Here is a 26,361-nt window from a genome sequence, read left to right as displayed (position 1 = left end):
CCGAGGAGCCTCAGGGAGGAGTTAACATACATAGTGTGTGTTTGCACTGAACCTGTTTTGTGCAGCCAGAAGTATCAAAAGCAATTCTTTGACCATGTAATTTTAACACTCAACTAAACTTCTGTTGGTCAATTTAATAAAAAAAGCATGACAATCTCCAAGTGATAAGCAATCTAATTATGGAATTTGCCACAAATTATGAAAGTTGCCACCAAGTGGGACCCGCCTATCAGAAGATTACAGAGCATCTCCACTGTCCAGTTCCGATTAAATGACTTATACTCTAAGCATTCTGGAATTAAAAGAATGAGTGAGTTCACGCTGAATGCTCTGTAATTTACAGATTACCAAATCCGAGGCGGCATGTACGAAGAACATGAATGGATTATGATCCTGATAGGCAGGTAGATCTGACATCCCATTTCTTGTTTTCTGGGTGTGCTATTTTGCTCTTCATTTTCTCAATTGGCATAGTCTTCTCTCTGTCTTCTCATTCTTTCCAAAGATTTAGGGGTCAAGATGCAGATTCAGGAAAAAGGAAAAGTAAATTCAAAGCAAAATCAATCAATAGGTAGTAAGTGGCACAGCACAAGGACAAGTATGAATTAATTGTTCTAAGGTGTGTAGGATTTTCCAGAAAGACATCTTTCTGACACTCCGTAAAATCTTCTCAAAGACACTCCATTCTCTGAGTTCTAGAAATTCCATCGTGGCCTCTAAGGCAATGTAAAAAAAATGAAAACTTCTTTGTCTTTTGATCAGACAAAAATTTGTTTAGTGACTGAAATTGTTCTTTATCACACCCTTACACCAGCTATTCAGCCACCACTGACTTTAGTTTAATACCAGTGTTGTCTGACTTGATCGGCCCAAACGTATTTTACTGTTACGGAGTGAGGACCAGGAATTTTCAGTATGTTAGCGCTTGACAAATTAATCTTAGTCCTTCTTCACACTATGCCATTTGTTATCTAAGGACTCCTTTTGCTTTGGGTTATTTCTTCACCTCAAAAACTGTCTTCTGTAATATGCATTTTGTTTTGCTTCAATAAAGGAAGCAAATATACTTCAATGGCCTCAAAAAATCTATTGAACACAAGTAGATAACAATATGAATATATATTCCTCCTCTAGGGTACAAAAGAATATTCTTATATAACATACAGAAAATTATGTGTTATGACTCTGACTTTAAAAAACACATAAAGAATCTCCAAAATAAGGTTTTCAAAAATATTTCAAGTTAAATGATGCTACCATTCATAATAACTAGCTAACATTGACCCAGTGCCTACTGTGTGTCAGGCATAGTTACAAATGTTTTATACACATTGCTTTGATCAAAGTCAAATCTATGTATTCAAAACAATTCAAAGATGTCCCACCTATCTAATTATGTTGGATATTCACTCAACTGTTTTATTTTGGTACTTATGTAGACAACTTATTTGAGGGAAAAAGCAGAGTATTTAGAGTCAGAAGAATGGCAAACTCTCTGCTTTACCATACATGTGGGCTTCCCAAGCCATTTAATTTCTTGAGACTCACTTTTTAATTTTTTTCCATTATAAACGAGATAATTGGGTCTACCTCCAGAGTTTACTGAATTTCACTTCCTGTGCTTGTATAAATGGAAAGAAAACACACACTTTGAGTTCTCTCAGGGAATTAATTTGGATGCTCAAATAATATAATAGAAGTGAATGCATTTTTTAATTTTTATAGTGAAATACTAATGTTTATTTAGGAGGGGAAAATATGTCTGCATTTAAATCTATTTTTATGGGCTTTCATGGACATTTAGAACAAAATACATGCATTCTCCCATTTACTAGAAGATAAACACATTGAAACAGAGAGCATCTATATGTTTACTGACATAAAGAGAATTTGAAGCGGGAACCACATGTAATTTGAGAATGTCCCCTAAGCACTTGAGAACATAACTCAGCATGATCATTATGTCTCGAATGCAAATCAGACTGGCAGACACTTTATGATAATTCAAATCTTTAACTGAACAACAATGACTTTTACCAAAATTAGAACTGAAGAGTTCCAAACTATCTCCAGGTATGTGGACCAAGTTTCACTATTAAGGTCTCATTTCCAAACCCCAATGGGACATATCCCAAGGCCCCCACAGGGACTGTAAATGCTTGAAACTCCAACTCTCGGTGCCCATCCTAGAATAGTTGATAAGTGGGTGCCACATTGAAACGTTAAGTATATTTCTGATTGAGAGATCTAGTCTTAGATTCATTCTGTAGAAATATAAGAACTGTGGAAAAGCAAATACGTTCTTAGCAAAAATTTATGAGATCCCAACAAATTATCCTTCTAATAATTTTTATTTGGAAAAAAACCTAAAAGGAACTATAGAATTTGATTTAACATGTGCTTGATTAAAAATAACTCAGATATACTTAAACTGTAAAAACCCAAGGAATTTATGGTATGCTGTCAACATACCCTTCAAATTACTGAAGTTGATTATATAAGAGCATCTTTCCCTTTTTCACATGCTCAGTTAAAAATACCAACTCCAGTGACTTAAGCATTGGCAATCTAACATTGCAAATTCCTTTGAGAAATTTTGCCTTTTACAAATTGCTATTTTACTTTATATCATTTTGTACTTCTGATGTTATTGCATGGAGAGAAGCTGACCCAGCAACACCATTTTCTCCAGAGGGTAATGGCTAGTTCAATTAGTCATTGATTTGAAATGATTGAACAGATAAACTTGTCTTCAAAAAATTTTCAGGAATCAATAAAGAAAGAGACTACTTGTATTCAGAGAATAATTTTAAACACTAAGAGCTGTTACTTCTCATTTGTTAGCAAAAAGACAGCACAGTAGTAAGAAAAGAATCAAGGCTAAAATATACTTGGACTGAGTACATCAATTCTTCTGTTATCTTTAAATTTTCCTCCACTGAACAATTATTCATAAGATCATTCAACTATCCTGAAAACAAAACAATCATCTCCATCATGACAAAGCCATTTTGGTTATAATACACATTGATAAATATGTTCTACTAAAATTTTATTATTTTATGCCTAATTGTACACTTAAATCATGCCAGGGAATACACTCAGTTCTTTGTATACACTCTCTTACGAAATTATTATTCCATCCTCATATCTAACTCTTAAGACAAGGCTTTTTCCCCAGAGCAATTTGAAAATTCCTATTAAATATTTCTAATTTTGACAGAACTTAACTTATAACAATATCTGTACTTCAGATCTATGTTCAGACCTTAACTGATTTCATTCTCCAGTTTCAACGAGCATGAATCTTGGATACTTCTTTTACTTAAATGTTAACAAGGCTGTGTACATTTCATTAAAGTAGCATTAGTACATCAATGATGAGACTTCTCTTGTAGTGACAGGATTCACAAAGCTGAAGAAGTGTTAGAATCAGATAAGAAGGTGGCCAGATTGAAAGCATAAAACGGAAGATTTAACTATTGAAATAACAGTATGACACCTCACAAGACATGCATATGCCTATAGTACTGTACTGCAGATGTGAAAGCAGAACATTCTTAACTTTCCAAAATAATTGAAAACGATGCATTTTTTCTTACATAAAGATGATCCAGAGATATAACATGGCCAGAGCTTCAAAATGGCACAGTTTTGTGTAATTGAATGTGACAAATAAACCAAGCCAGGCAAATTAGAGTTCCTAGGTTAGCTGAGAAATATAATTTGTTTCATGATGAATTTCTATTCAAATATGAAAAAGGAGAAGTGATATTTATAAAGCAGAAAAAATACAAACGTCATATTTCTGAAATAAGATTATATAAGCACGAAATTTTGTATTGCACAAAATGTGATATAAAGAAATGCCTAACTCAAGAATTAATTTTCATGTGAACTTCTATAAGATGATTAATATGAATGTGGTCCAAATTGATCCAATTCTTCATAATGAGGATAAATGATTAACACTCATTTTTCCCATAAGTCCATTTCACCACAGTATTCTTTGTTGCCTCCACAAATATTTACATTGCCCATTAATCTCTGATGCGGTATCTTGTCAAAAGTGTGTGTTAGTGAACGACAGCACCAGAATTTCTGTTATCTATCATGCCAGAAATAGCTTGAGAGGTTTTAGAAGGCTAGTGGAGGTATGATCTCCCTTGCCTAAACCCATGCTTCCCCTCCTTAATCAAATCAACTTCTCTTACCTCTCTCAGTGCTGGCTTCAAACATTCTCTCAACAAACAGGTACACTCTGAAAGGCATAGATATCTCTGTTTTCAAATACTAACCGATCCCAAGTACAGCAGGTATTTATTTCCTTGTTTATACAACAAAGGGGATCATGTCTCCCCCTTGCACAAAAAGATCTGGTAACTCATCCTTTCTCCCATTCCCCATCCTGTAAGATCAATTCCACGCTAACTAGTGATGCACACAAGCCTCCATCCATCTCTGGGATCTCAACCATCACTTGCTTCCATGCACAGCCCAAACATCTCGCCATTCTCTCCCTCACTCCATGAACTTTCATGCCTCGGGTGCATTTTTTTTTTTTTTTAAAAAAAGGATATTGCTTCTTTTAGAAAACCATCATTCATTCTTCAGAATTCACCCTGAATACCACCATATATGTAGTTTTGCTCAACTCACTGACCTGCTAGTTCCTTTTCTGATTTCCAAGATCACTTTGTACACATCCTCTTACACCCTTTTATCATGGGGCTTTGGGTATATTGATCTCCTAGTCACCTCTACACCAATAACTTGTACAAAAAACATAATGCTTAACGCATTAATGTTCTTTGGGAACTGGGTAAATTGTGACTCTTCCTGAGTCTCAGTGCCCTGGTCTGTAAACTGGGTAGAAGCAAACCTTGCAAGGGAATGAGCGCTAGAGCGCCAGAACAAAAAGACGTGAAAAGGGACATCAGTTCTTATTGCCAATATTATCATGACTTTTATCTTCATCCACTTTGCAAACATAATTCTTAAAAGATGTTCTATATGAACAAAATGTAGCAAGTTGTCTTTCACTTCCACTATATTCCTCTTCTCATGTAATAAAAATATCTTTTAAAAACTATAAGGTTTATCTTGATAACTTTGGGCAACACACAAGGTGAACAATAAACCTTAATAATTTTGATTTTGTTACCAGAAATAACTCTGGTTTCGTATTACTTCATAGCATATGAAATAATAGAAAGCTTATGTGACTATACCATTTAAATACATCATGAAAAAGATTTAATTAAACATGAACAGATATCCTGACAATGCTGTTTTTAACTCTCAAGGCTGATTCTGTGACAAAGCCAATGTCTCTGCTCTGGTTTTTATAAAAGCAAGGAGGAGTCTTTATTTTCCAACTACAGAATCTCAAAAAACAAGATATAGTTCCAATCACCAAAATAAAATTATCACACATTTTAGAAAGTTATTTCCATATTTCACTGACAGAGGAAGTAACAACATGCACTATTAGGTAACAGACGTTAGATTTACTTTACAATTCTGTGCTCATTTGTGACACCTATACGTTCAGAAAAGAATGTAAGAACTTTACCTATGGTTCCTTGTACGGAAGCATCCAGTTGTGCTGGGGTGAGGACTGACTTAGGTCTGAGCTTAGTCATGACTATGTCTGTGATTTTTCTCTGGATCTTCTTTCTGTTATACAACAAATTAAGACTGAACAAGCTGAAACCTAAGGTCTCTCCTACTTCTTACCATCTATAGTTTTTGAGCTTAAAAATGAAAAATATGATGACTTAAAAATGGCATCTTTGAAAAATGAGATTTCATATCAAGCACCTAAAATAAAAGTTGATAAAGTGATTAAAAATAATTTTTACAGAAACTTCTTAAAAATAATTTCAATGTGGATTTCCTTTACGTTCATTCTTGAATCATGAATTAACTCTGATCTTCCGAATCAGTTTCAGCAACCTTATGGTAAAATGGAAGCCACTTCATGAGGGCGCATTTAGAAGGCACTCAACTAACACAAAAATAATTCAAATTTGCATAACCCTAGTCTTTCAGAATGAAAGTTGGCACACAGGTGGTATTTCTCATAATTATTACGAAACTAAAGAGGGAAAGGAAGATTTATTTTTATCTGACATCATTTCTTGAGTTTTAAGTCAGAAACGTATTTAGCAGTAGGCTATGTTTATCATACATTCAAAGACTGTAATTTCTAATTGCAAAAATGAATAACATTATTAGATGTATAGTATTATTAGATGTATAGTATTATTCAATTTCCTTGCACATATACGGCTGAAAAATATTTTTGAAAAAAACATGATTTTTTAATCACATTCTTCATAGAAATATCAAATTTTCTACATTATATTTCCTCTAAAATTAATATAATTCCTACTATTATAAATAGAAACATAGAATCCAAAGGCATTTGACTTGTGCGATTGATTTCTGTTAGGCGAGAAATAGCCTTTAAACCTGTTAGCTTGGACAAGCTAGGATTTGATTATAACGTATTTTCCACTAAAGCAATTCATTGGGAACAGATATCATGCATTTTAGATTTAATAAATAGTTATTAGTGATCAACATTTATCTCAAAAGCTGCAGCCAATAATTGAAGAAACTCTTAAGGGACTTGGGGAAAAAAATTGTGAGAAAAAAAGCTGAGGAAAGGAGGTTAAGAGAGAGAAAATCTGTTTCCCAATATTTTCAGGTCTATCTGATGAAAGGAGTATTATCATTATAGGCTGCTCTAACAGGCAGAAATAAGACCACACATATGGAAATTATAGGAATGGAGACTTGGATTTACTATATAGAGATACAGATTTTTGTATGCCTAAGGGAATCATAAAATCCTGGAATAGGGAACTAAACGATATTCAAAGAGAAATCGTGACTTTCCTCAAGGACCGTGAATAAAGAAATTCTGCATTAGGTGGGGAATTTTGCTCCTGAGATTGCATAATTACAAACACATTTTCTAGCTGTCTAAATTACAAGCATTATGAAGTCAGGAGCTATGTATTGTCTTGTTAAATACTCTATCTCCTGAATTTTTCTTCTCAATGTCTGGAACAAAATGAACTTTCATGAATGTTTGTCCAATGAATGAAGATACTAACATCTACTTTTGGAGGGTAGTCTTGTAAATATTGTGTCGTTAACCCAAACAGTGTAGCTGTCATTTTTAAAAATTAAAAATCACTAGGATTTTCTGTGTGATTTGATCCTATCATTCCATATCTTACATCTTTTGAAAGATGTCACAAAGAAGGCAAAGCAGTACATAATCTAAACTATCCAGAATGCTTGGACAATGAAAACACATGCTATCTTGTATTTATTACATGTAAGAGCATATCAAGAAATACATATTATTCCTTTGAAGATCTAATATCTTGCAGCACACTTTATAACTTTTTTAGTGCTTTTTCAATTATTCTGATTACACTATTGAGAAAATCACCCTTTTGGAATGTAAATCCTTGAGGTCAGGGACCTTATCTCATCTACTTTGGATCCACTGCAATCAGCATGGGACTCAACTTATAGGTGATGCTCAATAAAGGTAAGTGAAGAAATATTTGAATTAATTCCAACAATATATGTGAAACTTACTTGTACTGAAAATATAATTTGCCTGTATTGAAGCATTACTTTTTTCAGTTTGGGTTCTAGAACTCTTTCTAGCACTTAAATAATACATGTTTACATTGAAAATCAATTTTAAAAACCATAGAAATGTTGTTGACTTCTACTGAACGCTATGGAGTTTATTTCTGCCCATGTAATGAGGAATAAAAAAGTCTCTGTGATCAAACTTAAGACTGAGAAAGTCTTCTCGAATTTTGTATCTTCACAGATCTTCCAAATGCCTTTAAGTGCGTTCTGTCTAAGAATATCACTTCTTTACCTGCCCCATGACCAGAGCCCTTCAATCCTTAAGTCATGGTAACAGGTGGGCTGTATTGTATTTATTTATTTTTTATTCACCCAGAGACTTAAAAGAAAACCTTAGGCTTCCATGTAATGGCTGAGCTTCTGAATTGAATATGGCAATCTGAGGAATTCTTCATTCTTTTCATATCAACATAAGATATCCAACACAACCAACCTGGCTGAAAACCTTTTGTCTCGAAATTCTGTCTGTTTCCAGAAGTAAAAAGGAAAATAATTTTTAAGAAGGAAAATGATTTAAAGTGAAGCAGTCCAAGGCAAGGAGAAGTTTTAGGTGATCCTGTCTGGTCACAGTTTTATTTCACAGAGCACAGTCTCACAGTGCTGAGCATGCCAGTTAATGGCTAGCTGCAGAATTAAAAGGATCCCCTTGATTATTTCCAAGCTGCATATTTGGAATCTAGCTATAGTTAAAGTGTTTAACAGAACTTTAGAAGATTCTACATACACAGTGTATACATCATTAGGTGCTAAAGGGGAATGATCACCACAGGAAAATGATTTCAAGAAAAATCACTGGACAGCAAGTTCACTAGATATGTACACAGGAGAAGACCCTAGTCAGAATTTTACAGTATAGTTTTATAAAAAATAAACATCAACATAGATTTTTTTTTCATTCTTTACATGGTAACGGTATTGTGCCATTGGAAGATAAGAAGAAATAATGCCTACACTCAGAGACCTACGATTCAGACAGAAATTGGAGAATAATGTTCCTGGTCTTCACTGTGCAACCGAAAACATGGGGCGAGGAGCAGGTGGCTTTCTGAGCCTCAAACTCCTTGTCAGGAAAACGTGAGATGATCAAATACAGTATTGAGCTGTCTCCCACAGATGCTGCATGCTATTAAGCATTATAAGTACTTTGCAACCATATAAACTTCCACATAATAATAAATTATTGTTACTGTTGATACTGGGGTTGAAAAAAGAGAAAGAAAGTTATTAGACAGTATATTCAACTCCAAAATTTATAAAGGGCAAACTCTTTGAGAAAATGGAAGCTTTCTCCTTCAGCCCTACCAGACGGCATTCACGTTTAGTGATAAATCTGGGAAAGGAAGCTTCTACCCCAAAGCTGCAATAAACACTTATCTTCCCAGAAGGGCAAGATCCACATAATAAACATAATCAGTGTGACCTAGTGGTCGCAGGGACTTAAGACGGAACGGAGGCCCTGATGCTTTTTATAAACCAAGGTGACTTCTATTTTTCAAAGGGGTTGTAAGAATATAAGGAGAAATAGGCTCAAAGAACAACGAATTTCAACTTACACTAATTAAAGGAACTATCTGCTGCATGTCATTTGAGGAGAGAGACTGCGGATTACTGAGTTAAATGCATTAGAAACAAGAAAGAAAAAAGAAAACTTAAACACATACACACACATGGATTACTTCTACCTGCTGGCTGCAAGTGGCCTTATTGAATTTAGGCTACTCTGCTATAGCCCTCTAAGTGCAAGTACATATTGATTAACTGATTGCTGTGACACTCAGTACAGAAATCAAAGCATGTCAGAACTGAAAAGGAAAGGACCAAACCATTTCTTTTCTGGATGAAGAAACTGAAGCCCAGGGAGGTCTCCAACTAGAACGTAACAGAGCTGAACTAGAAACCCCATTCTCTAGGCTCCTGGTACAGTTATGGCCTCTGAAGAAAGCAGGTGTGACTCCAAAGAGATGGAATAGTAATTGGAAAAGTAGGCCAAGGGACATTTATTCACCATGAGCTGGTCACGGCTTCGCCTGATGTACTGTGTAAATAGATTGCAGCCAAATGTGTGGGAGTGAAGACTAGGACAATCCTGTGACAGTCATAAATTGTGTATATGCTATTTACAATACTAGGAAAGAAAAAAAGAACCAGCAGATACTGTTCGTGGAGCCGAGTGGTCCAAGAGGAGCCAATCAGGAAGGATTCTCCTTGCTTCCTGTGCTGCTCAGACTGACCTCCTCTTATTTACTGTGAGCAAATCTGCTTGAAAAAGGAGCTGTATGCCTTTCCGGTTTGGAATGGAGATTTTGTCCAGTTGCGGGTAATAACTTCCTAAATATAAGGGTCAATAATTCGTTTGTAATTTCTATGGAGTTATCACAAATCATGACTTCTTGTCTAAGAATCTATCTGAAAATATATGGGGCAAGTGCCTGAAAAATGGCAGCTCCCCTTGTCTTACTTTCTTTTAATATGTCTTAAAAGATTTATTTCCTCTATTTATATACCACACTAAATTAGTGAAGGCATGTTAACAAAATGCAAAAAGAAGTTTGTCCTTAAATATAATTTTAATAAAAATACATACAACGATTTCTAATGCTCCTCTAACATTATATATTGTTTTGTTCTTAGCTCTTTGCTTGCATAAAGTTTAAAATGTACAAAACTCTAAGGACTGATTTTTTTACCTGGTCCAAAAGAACCCAATAATTTAAAGACAGCCTAAAATCAAACGCATCTTGTGTTGAAAATCATCAACTACCTTCCTCCATCCTAAGTAAGGTGAGGTGGCATTTTGTTTCAGCATTCTTAGCTGTTTTTATAAACCCCACCTTCACGTCTCACATGGACTTGTTGGAAATGTTTCATCTTTGGAATCAATTTGATATGGTAGGTATAGTACATATCTATTCCTTCCACTGGTCTCTTTCTTTATCAAATATTCATTTAAGTAAGTGCCACTTTAGCGCAACTATACTTAAAGCTATGCCGAGATACATTGCTAGTCAGCTGTAAACAAAGAAAATCCACTAGAGCATCAAGTGTTTTCTGAAGTGGTGGAATGAGGGCATCTGTTGTTGTCTTTTTCCCTTAATACTGCAATTTGTCAGACGTCTCCCATGTGTACTTGAACTGACCCTGGGAAGTGATGGTGAAGTGATCATTTTTATACAACTTTTACTACCAACAGTCATATTGGTGTTTTTCTCTAGATGGATCATGCTCTCATCAATCATTTGTCCTTACAATTTTTTATATAATGTTAATCATGAGTTTTGTACTTTTACTTATCTATTTTCTATCTCTATCCTTTTTAAAAAATATATATATTTAATTAATTGCATGGCTCCTTCAAGAACAACCAAGCAGAGTATGAACTCTTCTGCAAGGATAAGATTAAAACTTAAAATTCCACTTTCTGAAACAAGGCAGGAAGGTTTATGCCAGTTTCTCCTTTAATAAAAACACAGCATAAACTCATTTAGCAGATCTTTCCATGGCACAGGCCAAATGATTTTAAGCAAGAAGAAACTATTTTGTGTGAGTGGTGTGTGCATGTTCATGGTCTGCTATGCATTGGGGAAGAATGTCTCCTGGTTTCTGGCTCTAAAAGTGGCATAAAAACTTAAGTTCCCAGAGCTCCTGAGGAGATCACTCAGACAGCTCCTCACTCAAGAGGACATTTATGGTGATCTCATTGAAATCACCCTCCTGAATGCACATCCTTTCAAAGCTACTGCCTTACAGGACGTGCAGACCCTAGGTCTCAGGTCACTTGGTGAAGAAATGTTGAGTGAGCATCTCTGAAGGAGATCCCATTTGGAAACCAAGTTACAGAACCACAAATTAGATTGCTGCCAAGTTGGCATTCACTGCACAACATTGTACTGAGAGTGAAAGTAATGGGGCCTGAAGCAGGATCCTAATTGAGTAAATAGAGGGTTGGCCTGCTAGGAATGGGCTGAGCAAGGTCCAAGGAGGGGAACAATCCATTAAATACTTAATCAACTCATTCACTCACATATTCATTGAGTCTGCAATACCCAGGCCCTCATTAAGTCCTTCTTCTCTGCAGGACCTACAGAGTTGCTATGTTATAGGTCTTCATTGTTGGCATGTGCTTGGCCTCATCAGGTGGGAGAGAGACACATTCACATCGATGGTCAAACTGGGCATACCTGGCTTTGAAGAGTTTGTATTTGGTTAACGGACACTTGAGTTGTAGGGAGCCTATTTTGAATGTCTGCATCATGTGACCCTGGAAAGAACACCTTATTCTAATGTCACAACTTGGGATTTATTTTTGTCACTATAACTTGGGATTTCACACATGGGGACCCTACCTTTTAACATCACAACACAGGTATTCACACTTAGAGCAGGCACATGGGGTATGGGCAGCTTGTTCAAGTCAGTGGTCAATCAATCACACTTGAGTCTTGAGACACTAAACCAGGAAGCCTAAACCAGAAGGAAAGAGCCAGATTATATCAGTTTAGCAGTGATTGCCTCATGTAGTGGGGGGAAATAAAAAATTTAAGTCAATGAATAAGGCCTTAACTATTTGAAAGATTTTACTCACCCCTGAGTCTCCAATTCCACTGATTGTTTTTCACTTTCAGAAAAGTAATACATTTACTATTTCGCCTAGCATAGACTCAGTTTTACTATGTTTTTCACAAGGTTCAATCAGTAAGTAACACCGTTTCAACCGTCCTTTTAAAAATAGCTTCAGATACTTTTCTTGGGCAAAACTAAGCAACTAGAAAAATATATGAATTCTCAAGACACAGAAGCACCACATGGTTGTCTAGAATACTCACAACCAATACCCCAGGATGTGTAGACAAATTTAATTTCAGAGCAATTCTGCTTTGTAAAGTTTTCTACTGTTTTCTTTGATTGCTCCTCTCATGGTCACTCCAAATGTCCAAGGCTTCCTGATAATAACGGACTTTAAAACAAATCTGCTCTAAGTGATTATACTGAGAATTTAATTTTATTCAAGCTGAATGTGATGCACAAGGTCAAATCATAATTTTGATGCTATTATCACTTGACTTAACTGAGAAATCTTTAATTTTTAATCTGGAAACGAATTAAGGAATTTAAAAGCATTTTGTACATCCTAAACAATTCTAGGAACTAGTGTCAGGATTATTCTTATAAATATAAGACACTCAGTATATCCAAATATAATTATTAATCTCCACTTACAAATAATTTCTCTCCAGAAAAATAGTGCTTTTTCCAATAGTACTTCTGTGACCATTTCTAGAATTGAGAGTCTAGTTTTTCAGTTGCTATAATAAAATCGTTGCTAACAATTATCTAACATTTAACATTTATCTATTTATCTAAGATTAGTAATGCCAGGCGCTGTTCTAAGATTTTTACATGTGCTTATTCATCTAATCCTTGTAATACTGAGTCCAGTTAACATCCCCTTTGCAAAGATGAGTAAACTGTGTGTCAGAGAGTTTCATATCATATTTTTCAAGACACACACTATGAGGGGCAGCTGCAGGAACTGAACCCTTACGTTTAGCTTCACAGAGGATGCTGTCAAACATAAAACACAGCATTTCTGTGCAACTATTCTCTCCAAAATGGAACCCCTAAGCACATGAAAACTAAGACAAATTGCCATATCATATGATGTTAAATGCCAACATAAAAAATAAACTGGTTTTCACTTCTGCAAAGTTATTTCATAATTCAACTTATTTCAATCATTAAGAAATTTAAACATGGAATTCTCTAATTATAGTAATTTGAGAAGTGCCAGCAAATAAAATATTTCATTGTGGTGGAATTTAACATGTTGAGTTCTTCAGAAGTAAATATTCTGCAGCGACACATGCATCATCCAAATTATATTGATAGAAAATATATTAACTAGTTAACACAAAGGCATTGATCGCTGCACTGTGTTTTTCAATGACCTAAAAGAAATCACTGTAGTTAGGTATTTAACAAAGCAGCAAAATCCTTTAACATGTTTCTAGGCTCCTGAGGGTCTTGCAGCATCCCCAGTGGTTCTGGACCATCTCAGAAGAGTAAAAGTTGAATATCGTACTTCTCCAGCAGCAGGATAATCTTAGGTTTTAAATTTAAGCCCAGAACTTTCCTTGTCATGCTGTCTTTTCAGAGTATTACATCAGGAGAACCACTCCGTGCTCCTCCTGTACTCACATCAGAGGGGGACGGAAAAGCACTGGGAGGGAGACACACAGCCAGTTTGGTCTGGTGTGTGGGAAGATGGAGTGTTGGGTCACCAAGAGGCATCTGGGCTCCCATGAGAAGAGTGTTCACTTAGACTGAGCTCTGCCTTAACGCTCTCTATGAATTTGTGCAAGACACTTGACTTCTCTGAACACGAGTAATACTAAGGAGTTTTTGATTTATAAACTTGAAGATCACTTCAAATTCAAAAATCTTATAATCTGTCTCTGCCCATAAATATGATCTGATAAGGGCTACCTGTCCTTTTTTTTTTTCAAGTAATCCTTTTTAATTTAAGAATTATTATTTTATTTAGAGAAGCTTGACACAGTTATTCAAAAATCAAACATTTGAACATCAATGCTCTAATGTGTGCATCTTTTCAGATATTTCTACATGTGCATAGAAGTAGCTTGCCTTTTCCCTACACGAAAATGAGAACAAAATATACATACTATTTTGAATTTTTAACTCAACCTTTTACCATTGGAACACTTTCATATAGGCAATATAGTGTGTCACACAACAACTTACTGAGCTATTTTAGGATGATGGCTGGGTGAGCTCTAGTTTTTCATTATTAGAAAGAGGGTTAAACAAGCATATATTGCTGCAGGATCTATTACATTTCTGGGTTAAAATATCTGATAATTTAGAATTTTGATTGGTATGGCCAATTATCTCCCCCTTAAATTTTTCTAGATAGACAACAATAGTGTACGGATATGATCTCCCTATGCACTCGCTAACATGTGACATGTCAATTGTAGTTTCCCAAATACATTAGGGAAAAAAATAATATAGTTCAATTCTCATTCTTTTGATCAATAATAAGTTTAGAGATCTTTTCCCACATTTATTATTTATGTTTGTTCTCTTTTAAATACCTACTTATAGTTGTTGCCCATTTTTAGTCAGGTCCTAGACCCTTTTCTTCTTAACTGGACAATACTCTTTTTAAATTAACGTATTTCTAGGACAGTGTGGTGGGCAGACTCCTAAGGTGGCCCCATGATCTCTACCTCCTGATGTTTATGCCCCTGTGGAATTCCCCTCCCCCAAGAGGTCAGCAGGACCTGGGTCTTGTTTCTAACCAAGAGAATAGGGTAAAAGTGACAGGCTACACGTGATTTTGTGTCCACGATTATGTGACTACATATAGCTTGTAACGCCTGACTTGCTGGCGTCTCTCCTTCCCTGGCTTGGAGCCCAAATGGGAAGTCCCACATGGCAAGGAACTGTGGACGGCCTCTAGGAAGTGAGGGTGAGCTCTGGCTAATGGCCAGCAATAAACTGAAGCTCTCAGTCCCACAACCACAAGAAGTGGAATTCTGCCAGCCACCTGAGTCATCACAGGAGTGAGTCCTTCTCCAGAGGAGCTTTAGAGGAGCCTGAAGTCCCAGTCAACACCTTGATTGCAGCCGGTGAGACCATGAGCAGATTTGTGTGACCCAGCAGAGCCATACACAGACCCCTGACCCACAGAAATTCTGAGATGCTGAAGGTGTGCTGGTTTAAGTGTCTGGATTTGCGGTAATAATGTTACACAGCAATAGACAAGCTAACATGAACAGTACCGGGAGGGAACACTTCCCCTCTATCTTCATAACTCTGTTTTCTAGCTCTTAACTGTTCCTAGGGGGGTCTGGTCCTGCATAAAGGATAAATGTGGGAAAAGAGGACCACATAATATGATCTTGCTATAAATATCTTCTGCTTTCTGTCTCTCTTCCTCCTCAAGTTGGGACAAAGAATGAGTAGTCATTAAAAGGCAAAAAATAAAAAATATCTTATTCTGATTTTAAGACTGCAAGAAATGAAACCAGATCTCTAACTTACATACTTTTTTCCCTTCTTACAGGTTCTGTTCTTAAATATCAAAGTAAGAGAACCCACTTCCAAAAAGAAATGATTGTCGCTTCACCTTGTCATATAACACTTTATATTATTTTTATACCAACTCTCTTTAAAAGGCCTTTTATTGTCTACCCGTCTTAGAACTGAAAGAAGAACACATTTCCTAGGAGATATAAATCATACCCCAAAGTTCAGGTTGACTATCGTTCTGGGACTTTCAGGTCAGATGACTCCTCATCTTTCAAATATCCTGACAACACATCCCCTCTATTTCTCTTGTTGTCAGTGAAGAACGCTGGAAAGGTAATTTTGTAATTGCAGTGGTAAAAGAAAGAGACTGATTAGTTCTTCTTTGTTCCATAATCCTCTTATGTAATTCTTTTACATTAAAAGGCTGAGAGACAAAATAGTCATGAAGATCAAAATGACAATTGTAGGTTGACGTATCAGCTGAACAAGCTCTAATATCATTAAATTATTATCATTAGAAGAAAAAAATGCAAAATCCCAGATACCTTCCTCTGTACACAAAGAGAAACAATTATGGGAAAAACACACACACAAACAAGTCAAATAAGGATGGCAAAATAATAACTTGGATACAGGGTTTCAAAGCTAATTATTTTGACAAGTTCTAGCCTAGGTATGTGAATAAATCAATCATACACAGCGACTTGGAGAAATCACTACTGTCACCTTCCACAGGTCATCTCTCTTCTATGAGTCTTTTCACAAAATATTTTCAACACATTAATTTGATTCAATAAAAAAATGGACAGAATCAAGTATACGAGAACATGTGTTTATTCTTTGAAGAAACAGTGAATGTACAAAGAATCTCTATGACAGTTTGATAGTTGCAAGAGCGTCTTTCAATCTTCCAGGACTTTAAGATCTATTCAGTAAGAATGCTGTAAATAAACAAACAAAACCAGCAAAGAAACAACTTTTTTTTAAAAGATCCCAAACTCATGATTTCCTATGTTATAACCAATGATTGTGAAACATAGTAAGTGACAAAGAAATTTAGATGAAGGCAAGATTGGGTAATCAATTAACGGGAGAGGTAACTAGAAGTGAATTCCAAGTGGGTAGGCTTGGGATAGATGGAATCAAAGGTGCATTTAGGATGTGCATTAAACTGGTTCGGTTGAAGTGGAAGTCACTAACAGGAAGGACAAAGAGCTGGAAGAAGTGGAAGCCAGATTATAAAGTGCTTTGAAAGTCAGTTCAGGGGAAGCACGCTGTCTTCTGTAGAAGTATATACTTAAGATGCCACTACACACTGCCAGGAAATCAGTAAACCAAAAAGTGCTTTTGTTACCCACCCAATGTTCTATTAGCATTATATTTTAGAGGTCATTACAACAAAAACAACGCTAATAGCAATATTCGTGGAATTTGGAAAAAAGAGTTTAAAAACGCCAAAAATTCTTGTTTCCAAGAAACAGATTCCCAAACTAAACAAGGGTTTCACCCATTGGCTGTAGGAGGAAAGAAGCAAGGAAGGACTAAAATAATGCTGCACATTTGCCTATTTCAGAAAATAGTCCCAGGGGCTAGTTTATATTCCTTCACATTTGAACTTTTAGCTTTAAGGAGCTATAGAAAAAATTCTGAGGAGGATTTCAATAAGCATCAATATTTATAGGTTTATCTACATGCCTGACAGTTAACCCTGCCCTCACGAGGCTAAAAAACAAGAAAGGAGGGGTGCTTTCAGCTGTGCTCAGGCCAGATCGTAATATCCTCACCCTTATTCTCCTTGATTTTGTTCCTGTTCCCTTTCTCCTCCATTCTTTGAGGCTCTATCAAGATTCCACCTCTTACAGGAACTCCTCTCCAATATCTCAAGCACACTCTAATATTTGAATAAATACTAATTAAGTCAAGTGATTTTAGTTTTTGTGGTTTTTTTTGAAGAATGAAAATTCCATAAATGCAATCACGAACTCAACTTCTTCTTTACTATAATGTGTAGGTAAATAGTAAAGGCTCATGAATTCCAGTGACATTGAACTGAGTGATTCTTGCTGGTGTACACCATAATTCTTCAAGTGAGCAAAATGATTACTAAAATCCTCGTTAAGAGTCTAGACTTCCCAAATCTCTGCTTTGGCTCCCAGGTTGTCAGTGTTAAGGATGATAACAGATTAAAAACATGTATATTTTCCTCAGATGATAGTAGTTCCACCTAAATACTTAAACCTATCAATAAATATAAGTAACTCCACTTAACAGTAATAGGATGATATTTTTCACTTGACTTTCTCTTGACACTATTTACAAATTAAAAAAAAGAATTTATATTTTGAAAACTTCATATCATTTCCACATAAAATGGAGCATGCATTTCGAGTAGGTAACCTGTAACCTCATGTGTAGAGCCAACACTACAAAGGAAAATCTCAACAGCTGAATCTATCTTAGATTATTCACAATAATTATCTTTTATAAAGAAAAAACAAAAAGAACAAGAAATGCAAGATTGATGCTGAAGAAATTCACATTTCTAGTGCATAAAGGGAAGTATCTGCTCAATTCAGTTAATTTCTTGTAAAAATATGACCGTTCTTATGCTGCCAGGGTCCCTCTTCTCCTCTGTATGAAGTGCCAATCATAGCCTGCAAGTCCTATCTATCCACAGCTGTATTATACATCAAAGTACACCACTTCCTTAACAGTAAAAAAAAAAGGAATAGTTTGAAACACAGAGACAAAAATTGTTGATGGCCTTTGAACACACTCTTATGGTCCATTCTTTGAAAGAAAAGCGAGTATCATTAAGTTCAGGAGAACCCATTTTCATAAGAAGGATCTCTGTTTAACTTTCTATAACCCTGAAGATTACCCATTTGCATAATAATCAAAGATTTGTAGTGTTGATTATCAATTTACTGATAGAAAAAGGAAGCAAAAATTCACTCAGAGTCATCAGGTAAGGTTTTAAGAACCATCATGAATGGTGAAAGTCCAGCATATATTTTACATGCATGTCAACTTCATGTAGAAAATTACTCACTTGTAAAAGACCAATGAAGATATTTTCTATTAAAAATAAGAGGAGAAATAAATAAGTTTCTCTGAAGAAAGGCATTGAAATTCACCAGGCATCTGGAAAAAGACTGCTTAGAATTCACAATTAATTTCAAAGGCCTTTAATTCACTAGAGATCACTCCCAAAATAATTCTAATTCTAATCTAACATTTAGCTCTTTCTTACATAACACTAATCATATCAGAGTATACTAAACCTTAAAAGAAAAAAATAAAATAAGTCATTCGCACAGTATTTTTATATGAAAGAGTGTAATTATCCCTTGAAGTCTTCCCATAATATAAACAGTACGGACATGGAGCTTCAATTTCCACTTTGCTGTAGAACTATTTTTTTAGAAAGATAAAACAGGATAGAACGATGAACATTGATAATGGAGGCACTAGTGATAAAGAAGAAATCTTCTGAGATAATTGCACAATTTCATAATATAGTATATTCATCATGAAATCAAGTGTGGGCTAATTAGCCTATGAAGGCTCAGCGAATATGTTATTAGATTTTGATGCTTTTTATTAAAAGGGAAGTAGGATAGATAGATAGGTAGGTAGATAGATAAATTGATAGATAATATATATACATATATAAATGCAGATTTCTGACATCACCCAAAACCCAGTTACTCAGAATCACTTGGGGGAGAGGCGTTAGAATTTGCATGTAAACAAGAACTCAGTTGATTCTCTTTTTTTTTTTTTTTTGAGGAATATTAGCTCTGAGCTAACATCTGCTGCCAATCGTCTTTTTGCTGAGGAAGACTGGCCCTGAGCTAACCTCAGGGCCCATCTTCCTCTACTTTATATGTGGGACGCCTGCCACAGCATGGCTTGCCAAGCAGTGCCATGTCCCCACCCGGGATCCGAACCCGGGAACCCCAGCTGCGGAAGTGGAACGTGCACAGTTAACCGCTGCGCCATGGGGAGGGCCCCTCGGGTGATTCTTATACACACAAAGTTTGCAAAAGGGTAGTCAAAAAGTCTACATCATGGTCATAATGCCAACTTCTACACCATAAAGCTGACGTGTTTAGTACAAAAACACAGAGTGTTGCCACAATATATTGGGGAAATCCTCAACGTCCTCAAAAGCTGCTTTGATTCCATTGGGACTGAAGTGACTTAGTTGCCCGGAGAACTCAGAGAAAGGTGAATTTACATTGATAATATCTATATGTCATACTAGTTTTTCTTGAAGTATATTGAGCTGGAGTGTCTCCAAAGCACAGAAAAGCAAAAAATAAATAAATGAAAGTTACTTAGAATGGGGCCAATATTTTATGTAATTCAAATGTCAGGTTGCAATAATGGTCTAAAAGTGACTCATAAGTGAAAAAATTGGGAAATGGCACCAACAACTTGATTTCTTCATGCTTGTCATCTCCCCTGATCTCATATTGGGAACAAGGATAATTTTTAAATCACAAAGCATTATTCATGACTTACTACTTTACAAACAATGGGGGCAGACTCACATTAAGATTATTAGCATTAAATTGGAAGTATCCCTTTTATTCTAAACTTATATTGGACAGAACGAGAATACTGAAATATCCCTTTTCTTTTTATAGTTTTCCCCAAGCTACAACTAGTACAAGATAAGGCAGGAAGATCTCAAACAATAAACTTCAAAATGTATGAGAGACATAAAAGATATAGTAGTTATTTTTAACAAGCATCCATGCCTGCATGTTTTTTCATTCACCAAAGAGCTTAGCTAGAGATAAATGTTGCCACTGTGGGTCAAAGTAACACCGACTCTAAATCAACTTAATTTGAGGACATGTTATTCCTCAGTAGAATGTTTTGTTAAGTGAGAAATGATGAAATCTCTCATCCAGCTAGAACAAAGATGTTGGAGGATAAAGATGGTGTAACTTCCCTAAAGCACCGATGGCGTTTTCTTCTCCCAGAAATTAGGGGTTGATAGAAATGGTTTAAAGAAACTGCAACTTAACTCAAACAGGAAAAAAGTGTTTCATGTTTCATACTCTGCATCCCAAAACATTGCTCTGCTGGAGAAAAACAACTACAAGTTGTGCTTTATTTCGACAAAGCTCCTTCAATCAATTTTAACCAGTTCAATGAAATAATGTTCTTCTTTTTTACATAATGGGAATTTTAATTCTGTTACTTCTCAATTTCAGTACTAGGGACTAAGTTTCACTCTAAACATAGACAACAATTAGTCAAAGGTCATTTAAGGTCATCTTAAAGTCAATTTGGAAGAAACTTATTTCCTTGCACTTAGGCAAACAACTAAATAGAATTAGTTGATTTTCATACCGATGATTTGTTCTGATAGGGACATCCAGTGAGCTGTGTCTAGTGGCTGTACAATTCAAGGCAAGTTCAAAGGGTTGATTTCCTTCAGGACTAATTAGTTTCAATCCAGCCAAAGTAGCAAAGTATCTGTTTCTTTGCTCCAGGTGGCACATCCAAGCCAGTTCCACTGTTTCAAATAGTAGCCACCTCTGTTGTTACCGTGGCCAGACCACAGAGTGGAATTGGTTTGATTTTATCAGTTACCACTGCTAGACCAGCAATCCAAGGTCCTACTCTACTGGCAAAAAGCCAACAGGCTTTTAAATAAGCCCATGCAACTCAAAGGTACAAATACTGTAGGCTGTATAATAGCTACACCTGACTCAGATTACCTCCGATTTATTAGCTAAACAAATAATATTAAAATAAAAGATGACATAGCTTTGTCATCTATTCAGTGCAAGGAGTACCCATTCAAGTTCTTCTTAATTTAAGAGGGAAAGGAAACTAACCAGAAGAAATATAAAAGGCCAAAGGGAAAGTCTGTTTAAATTGTATGTATGCAAGTTGTAGTGGCTTATTTTCACTATGAGCTCAGCAGAAAATCTACCAGAGGCATATTTAGAATTCAGTAGAGCACAGAGTATTTAATATGCCATTTGCATTTTGACAGCTTAGAAATGTCTACACTGGATTTGCTGGATTGGCTGCAATAAGCACGAACCGGCCACTGAGCCTTTGTTTATCTATTTCTTAAAGGAAGCTGAACCATTTTCTTGACATTTTCAAAGCTCTGCTGGTGTTTGTTTGAGACAATAAACTGAAGACTAAGGGAGCATTGCCCCCAGGAGGAGCTGTTTGCCTGCAGGAACTTTTAAGCACTGTAGTTGTGTCAGTCTCCTTAGCAAGCATGATTGGCCAGCTGAGAGCCAATATAAAAGTCGCGATTCCCCTTCCTCTGAGGCCTGTGTTACTGGGGATGCTTGAGACCTGGGAGAATTCTACTATTACTTTACTTCCTGCTATTTGCTTCTCTGCACTTGTTGAATGAGATGTCATTCTCCTACTAGTCAAGTTTACAAAACCTGCCACTCAGGAAGAAACTCTCCCCTTTGCTTACCCTTTGAAGGACTTAAAATCCTATACTAAGAACTATATAGGTGTTGCAGAAGCACTAGCTGAATTTATAGCGCTCGACTGAACAGTTCTGAATTGAAAAAGTAATTAATCCCCTTGCCAACGCAATAAAAAGTATACGCGATTTGCTAAGCAAGTCATGAATGCAGAAATATTAACTTCCTGTTAAATGGTCCACCTTTTTAGTAATTGATGGATTAGGGGTTTTCTGTGAAAGCTGCTTATTCCCAGGAGTCCCTGGCTTTTCCAGGAGAGAGTATATGTGGAGTGGCCTGGCTATAAAGGAACCTGGCCAGCAAATGAAAGGTCTCAGCATCCTTCGTGATATGAATTGCTAAAAGGTAATTCATACAGAAGCATGCAGGTTTGGGAAGGCTTCTCTCTCTTTCTCTCTCTCTCTCTCTTCCCGTGTGAGTTACGTGGTTTCTGTGGACATTTGGCAATGCATGCTTAAACCTCTTTGCTGAGTGGGTTAGTCAATGTTAGAAGTGCGAATTTTGATAAACACTCCACCTTTCTCTGGCTTTTTCTGGTGAGACCACAGGGCTACTATTACATGTGCTGCTTTTTAGGACGCTTTCTGAGTAAAACCTGCAAACAAGTTCATTGTCCTTGCTGCATATACGCAAAAAACAATTAAGAAGCAAAGTTTGCTCAAACAGACGGTAGATTCGCCACGGAAAACGGGCGCAGATCTGAGAGCCCACGAAATGAATTACTCCACCTATTTACTAGATGAAAATACGTGAAGCTTTCTTCCCTCTCCCTCGGCCCCTGCAAATATGCTGCTTTTAAGGCGGTAGGCACACCTGGGACTCAACCTTTACAAAACCATTAATATCCAAAAAGAAAACATCAAAAGCGAAATCCGGGTTCCCCCAACGCTGTATTGAAGCGTAAAGCACAGTCAACTGAAACTGATGATCGGATACCGACGGTACCGGGTTCTAGTGACCACAACTGCGGCTGCCTCCAGCCTTTCACGACTCCGCAAACAGGTCACGAATTACGCCCCACGCATCAAAAACTCTCCGCCGCCTTCGGCTCAGCGGGAGCCGCCACCTGGGCTCACAAGGCGCAGCTCCCAGGGCAGTGGCAGGCGCCTTCCCCGGGGCTCCTCTCGGGAAAGCCCTACTGCGCGCAGGCGCCCCGGGGCGCCCCTGGAGAGGCTGAGCCACGGAGGCTGAATGCCCACGTCCCCAGGAAGAGGCCCGACCTTGGCCACCAGGGCTTTACTGGGCAAGGGGAATGCGACCCGACCCCACCCCAGCGGCCAGAGCACACAAACGGCGACTCCAGCGCTGGCGTCACCAGCTTCCTGCCTGCAGCCCACTCCCATCTGGTCCCTTGCGCTCGCACTTGACCCTGCGGGGCGCAGGGAAGAATCGCCCCTGTTCCTGTGGGCCCCGCTGGGGTGATAAAGGAGCTGCGCGCACCCTCCGCAGCCTGGGCTAGTCAATAGCATAAGGAGTGCAGCCAACCCGTCCCCTCCACCCGCAAATACACACATACAGGCACACATACACATATCCTACTATCGCACCGGGTAGGCTAAGGATCTGGGACCCTGGACTTCACTACTTGGCTTCTCCATCTCGGATCCGGAACGCCCAGGGCGCAGATGGCGATTTCCAGGCTTGGGGGGCGCCCAGGATTTTGCGCCCCTTTCCCTGTCGGCCCCGGGATTGTCCCGGGCAACCCCTGCACACCACCAGCCCATCTACACCCTCCCTCCCCGCCCCCACCTGAGCCTAGCTCCTAGGCCCACCCGCGTGGGGGCGAAATCCGCCCGGCACACACGTGTGCGGATTATTAAGCAGCCCAGGCATGGCCAGTGCCGTCTCCACGCAGCAACCCCTGCTAATTGCGGGGGAAGGGCGCTCGGAGCGCGCGGAACCGTGGGGAACCGATGGTGCGTTCAGAGACTGAGCTGCCTGCCAGGGGAAGGAGGAGGCCGGGCCCAGCTGGGCTTTGAGTGCAGGGGGAAAGGCCAGGAAGTTTTGTGGAGTTGCGTAGTAGCTGTTTCCTCTCCACACCTGAGCTTGGCTGGGCAAGGCCGGGTCCTCTCCCCCAGCCCTTGCCCAGACCCATGAAACACACATCCGCGCACACCTCCCAGAGAGAGTCCTCTTTGCCCTCCACTTTTCCTGCTCCGCCTCTCGGATCCCGGCCAGACCAGTGCGACCGGAGGCCGCTGCCCGCCCGCCCCTGCTCTGCTGGCTGTGCCTTTGCCGCGGCTCCACAGCTGAGCCCGAGGCGGGGCGTCTGGACCGAGCCTGGCGGGTAGGCAGAGAGTCGGTGTCTGCGGGAGGCTCCTCATTCCCGAGCGACCAGGAGCTTGGGCAAGGAACACCAACCGTCTGCGCTCCCTGGGATCTTGGGGCGCATTCCCACAGACACCCTTTGCGAGGGTGAGTGTGTTTGTGGAGGGGCTGGTGCCTAGCGGTCAGCTCTCAACCGGCCCTGGTCGCCAGGTGGAGAAAGCCACCGGGAGGGAAAGCCTAATCTGCCATTCTCTCCACCTCTCTCCAGGCCAGGCCCATCTGGAGTTTCCTAATGGAACCAGAGACAGTCCTCCTTCGCCTTGTCAATCACCCTTGAATCTGGAACACTGAAGGAACAGAAAATGGGTGAAAAAGAAGATGGAAGAATCTAGAGAGGAAAGGGGATTTTTATGTGGGAAAGAGCAAATGGCCATTAAAAAAGAAACCCCACAAGATTTGTACTTTATCCTTTAAAAAGGAAAAGAAAAAAATCTCTGTAGATATATTCCCAGGAGTGGGACGATGGGTGTTGACTGATAGAGCATCCAAGAAGGCTAAAAGGAGGAAATGGGGGCAGGCACTTTCCGATGTGAAAATCAATCAATATCCCCTCTCTCTACACTCTCTCTCGGAATCAAGAGGGAGCTTGTTTTCTTTGCCAGAGAATAGACAAGTGCAGGAGCTCCTGCCAGCCCCGAGGTTGCAGCCTGTAGGCTAGTTAGGGGAAAACATTCCCTAACTCATCTCAAGGAGAAAACCAAGTTCACAGAGCTCCGAGCCCCAGGAGCTACCCAGGGAGCCTCCTTCTCCTGACCAGGGAGGGGAACGAGGGGAAGAACCCGGAGACCACAGCGAATATATCTGAGCTGGAATCCCAGCCAGGGCTCCCCGCTTTCCTCACGCACCTCGCCAGCTCCTTCCAAGTTGCACGGAACGAAGTCCAGGGAGAGGAAGGCGGGGGCGAGCTCACCGAGGTAGCTACTCCTCTCTCCCTGACGACGCTGGAGGGGGAAGGAGGAACCGCGGAACGGGCGCCAGGGTGCAGGGAGACCAGCTGGCGGGCAGGTTTGCCTGTTGGTAACCCAAACCCCTAGAGAACCCAACTTGCGAGGCCGGCTTGGCCAGGGCCACTTGCCCGGCTGCTCTGGGTCCGGGGAGAAAGTCCTGGGAACCACCCCCAGCCACCCTGACCCGTTGTACCCACATCTTGAAGGAGGCAACGCCGCCCCGCCACAGCGCAGTTTCAGCCCAACTCGGGTTTCTCTCCCCTCTCTCTAACAACCCACACCACCGAGAAAAGAGAGACATTTCGTTTCAGCCCAAGTGAGGGGGAAGCAGAGGCGGGGGTGGGGCGGGGGAGAGGAGGGTTGGGAAGAACGCGATGGAAGCTCGGCTCCCGGACATTGCATTCCCCAAACGTCCGCGATGGAGAGCCACCCGGCAGATGCCAGCGACTCGGCACCCTTCCCTCCTCAAAACAGACACTTGCGTTCGCAAACGGGGCCTCGGAGGGTTCGCCCATCTCCCCCGGCAGCAAGCAAGCCTTCTTACCCTTAGCTGCAGTGAGGAGCCCCGCGCACAGAACCAGCAGCACCAGAAGCAGGAACAGCGACTTGAATTTCCTCCACGCAGTCATGTCTGCAGATATTCCACACGCACACGACACCGATGGCTCTTCTCAGATGTGCCCGTCTCCTCCGAGGAACGGCAGGGCTATGAACAGAGCCAAATAATCACCAGAGGGCAAGGCGAGCAGGAGAGAGATCCCTGTCCCCAGACCGGCCGCGCATCCGACGCCTCCTGCAGGTCTGAGCGCCCGGCTCGCTTCCCTCTCATAGCATCGGGTCCGAGCCACTGCAGGGCTTAGCTACTC

The 26,361-nt window shown here is 39.2% G+C and overlaps 1 protein-coding gene across 1 annotated transcript in view; it reads right to left on the bottom strand.

Annotated features, from left to right (window-relative positions):
- CSMD1 (CUB and Sushi multiple domains 1) overlaps nt 1–26,124 on the bottom strand; it is a 1,825,670-nt gene extending 1,799,546 nt beyond the window's left edge. Inside the window, exon 1 of the mRNA XM_046648453.1 lies at nt 26,040–26,124. Coding sequence (XP_046504409.1) covers nt 26,040–26,124 — 85 coding nt within the window. The remainder of the gene's footprint in view (nt 1–26,039) is intronic.
- Nucleotides 26,125–26,361: the final 237 nt, after the last annotated feature.

The sequence above is a fragment of the Equus quagga genome, chromosome 22 (genome assembly GCF_021613505.1).
Source record: "Equus quagga isolate Etosha38 chromosome 22, UCLA_HA_Equagga_1.0, whole genome shotgun sequence".
NCBI classification, from domain to species: Eukaryota; Metazoa; Chordata; class Mammalia; order Perissodactyla; family Equidae; genus Equus; species Equus quagga.
This window is presented reverse-complemented; position numbering and strand designations above follow the sequence as displayed.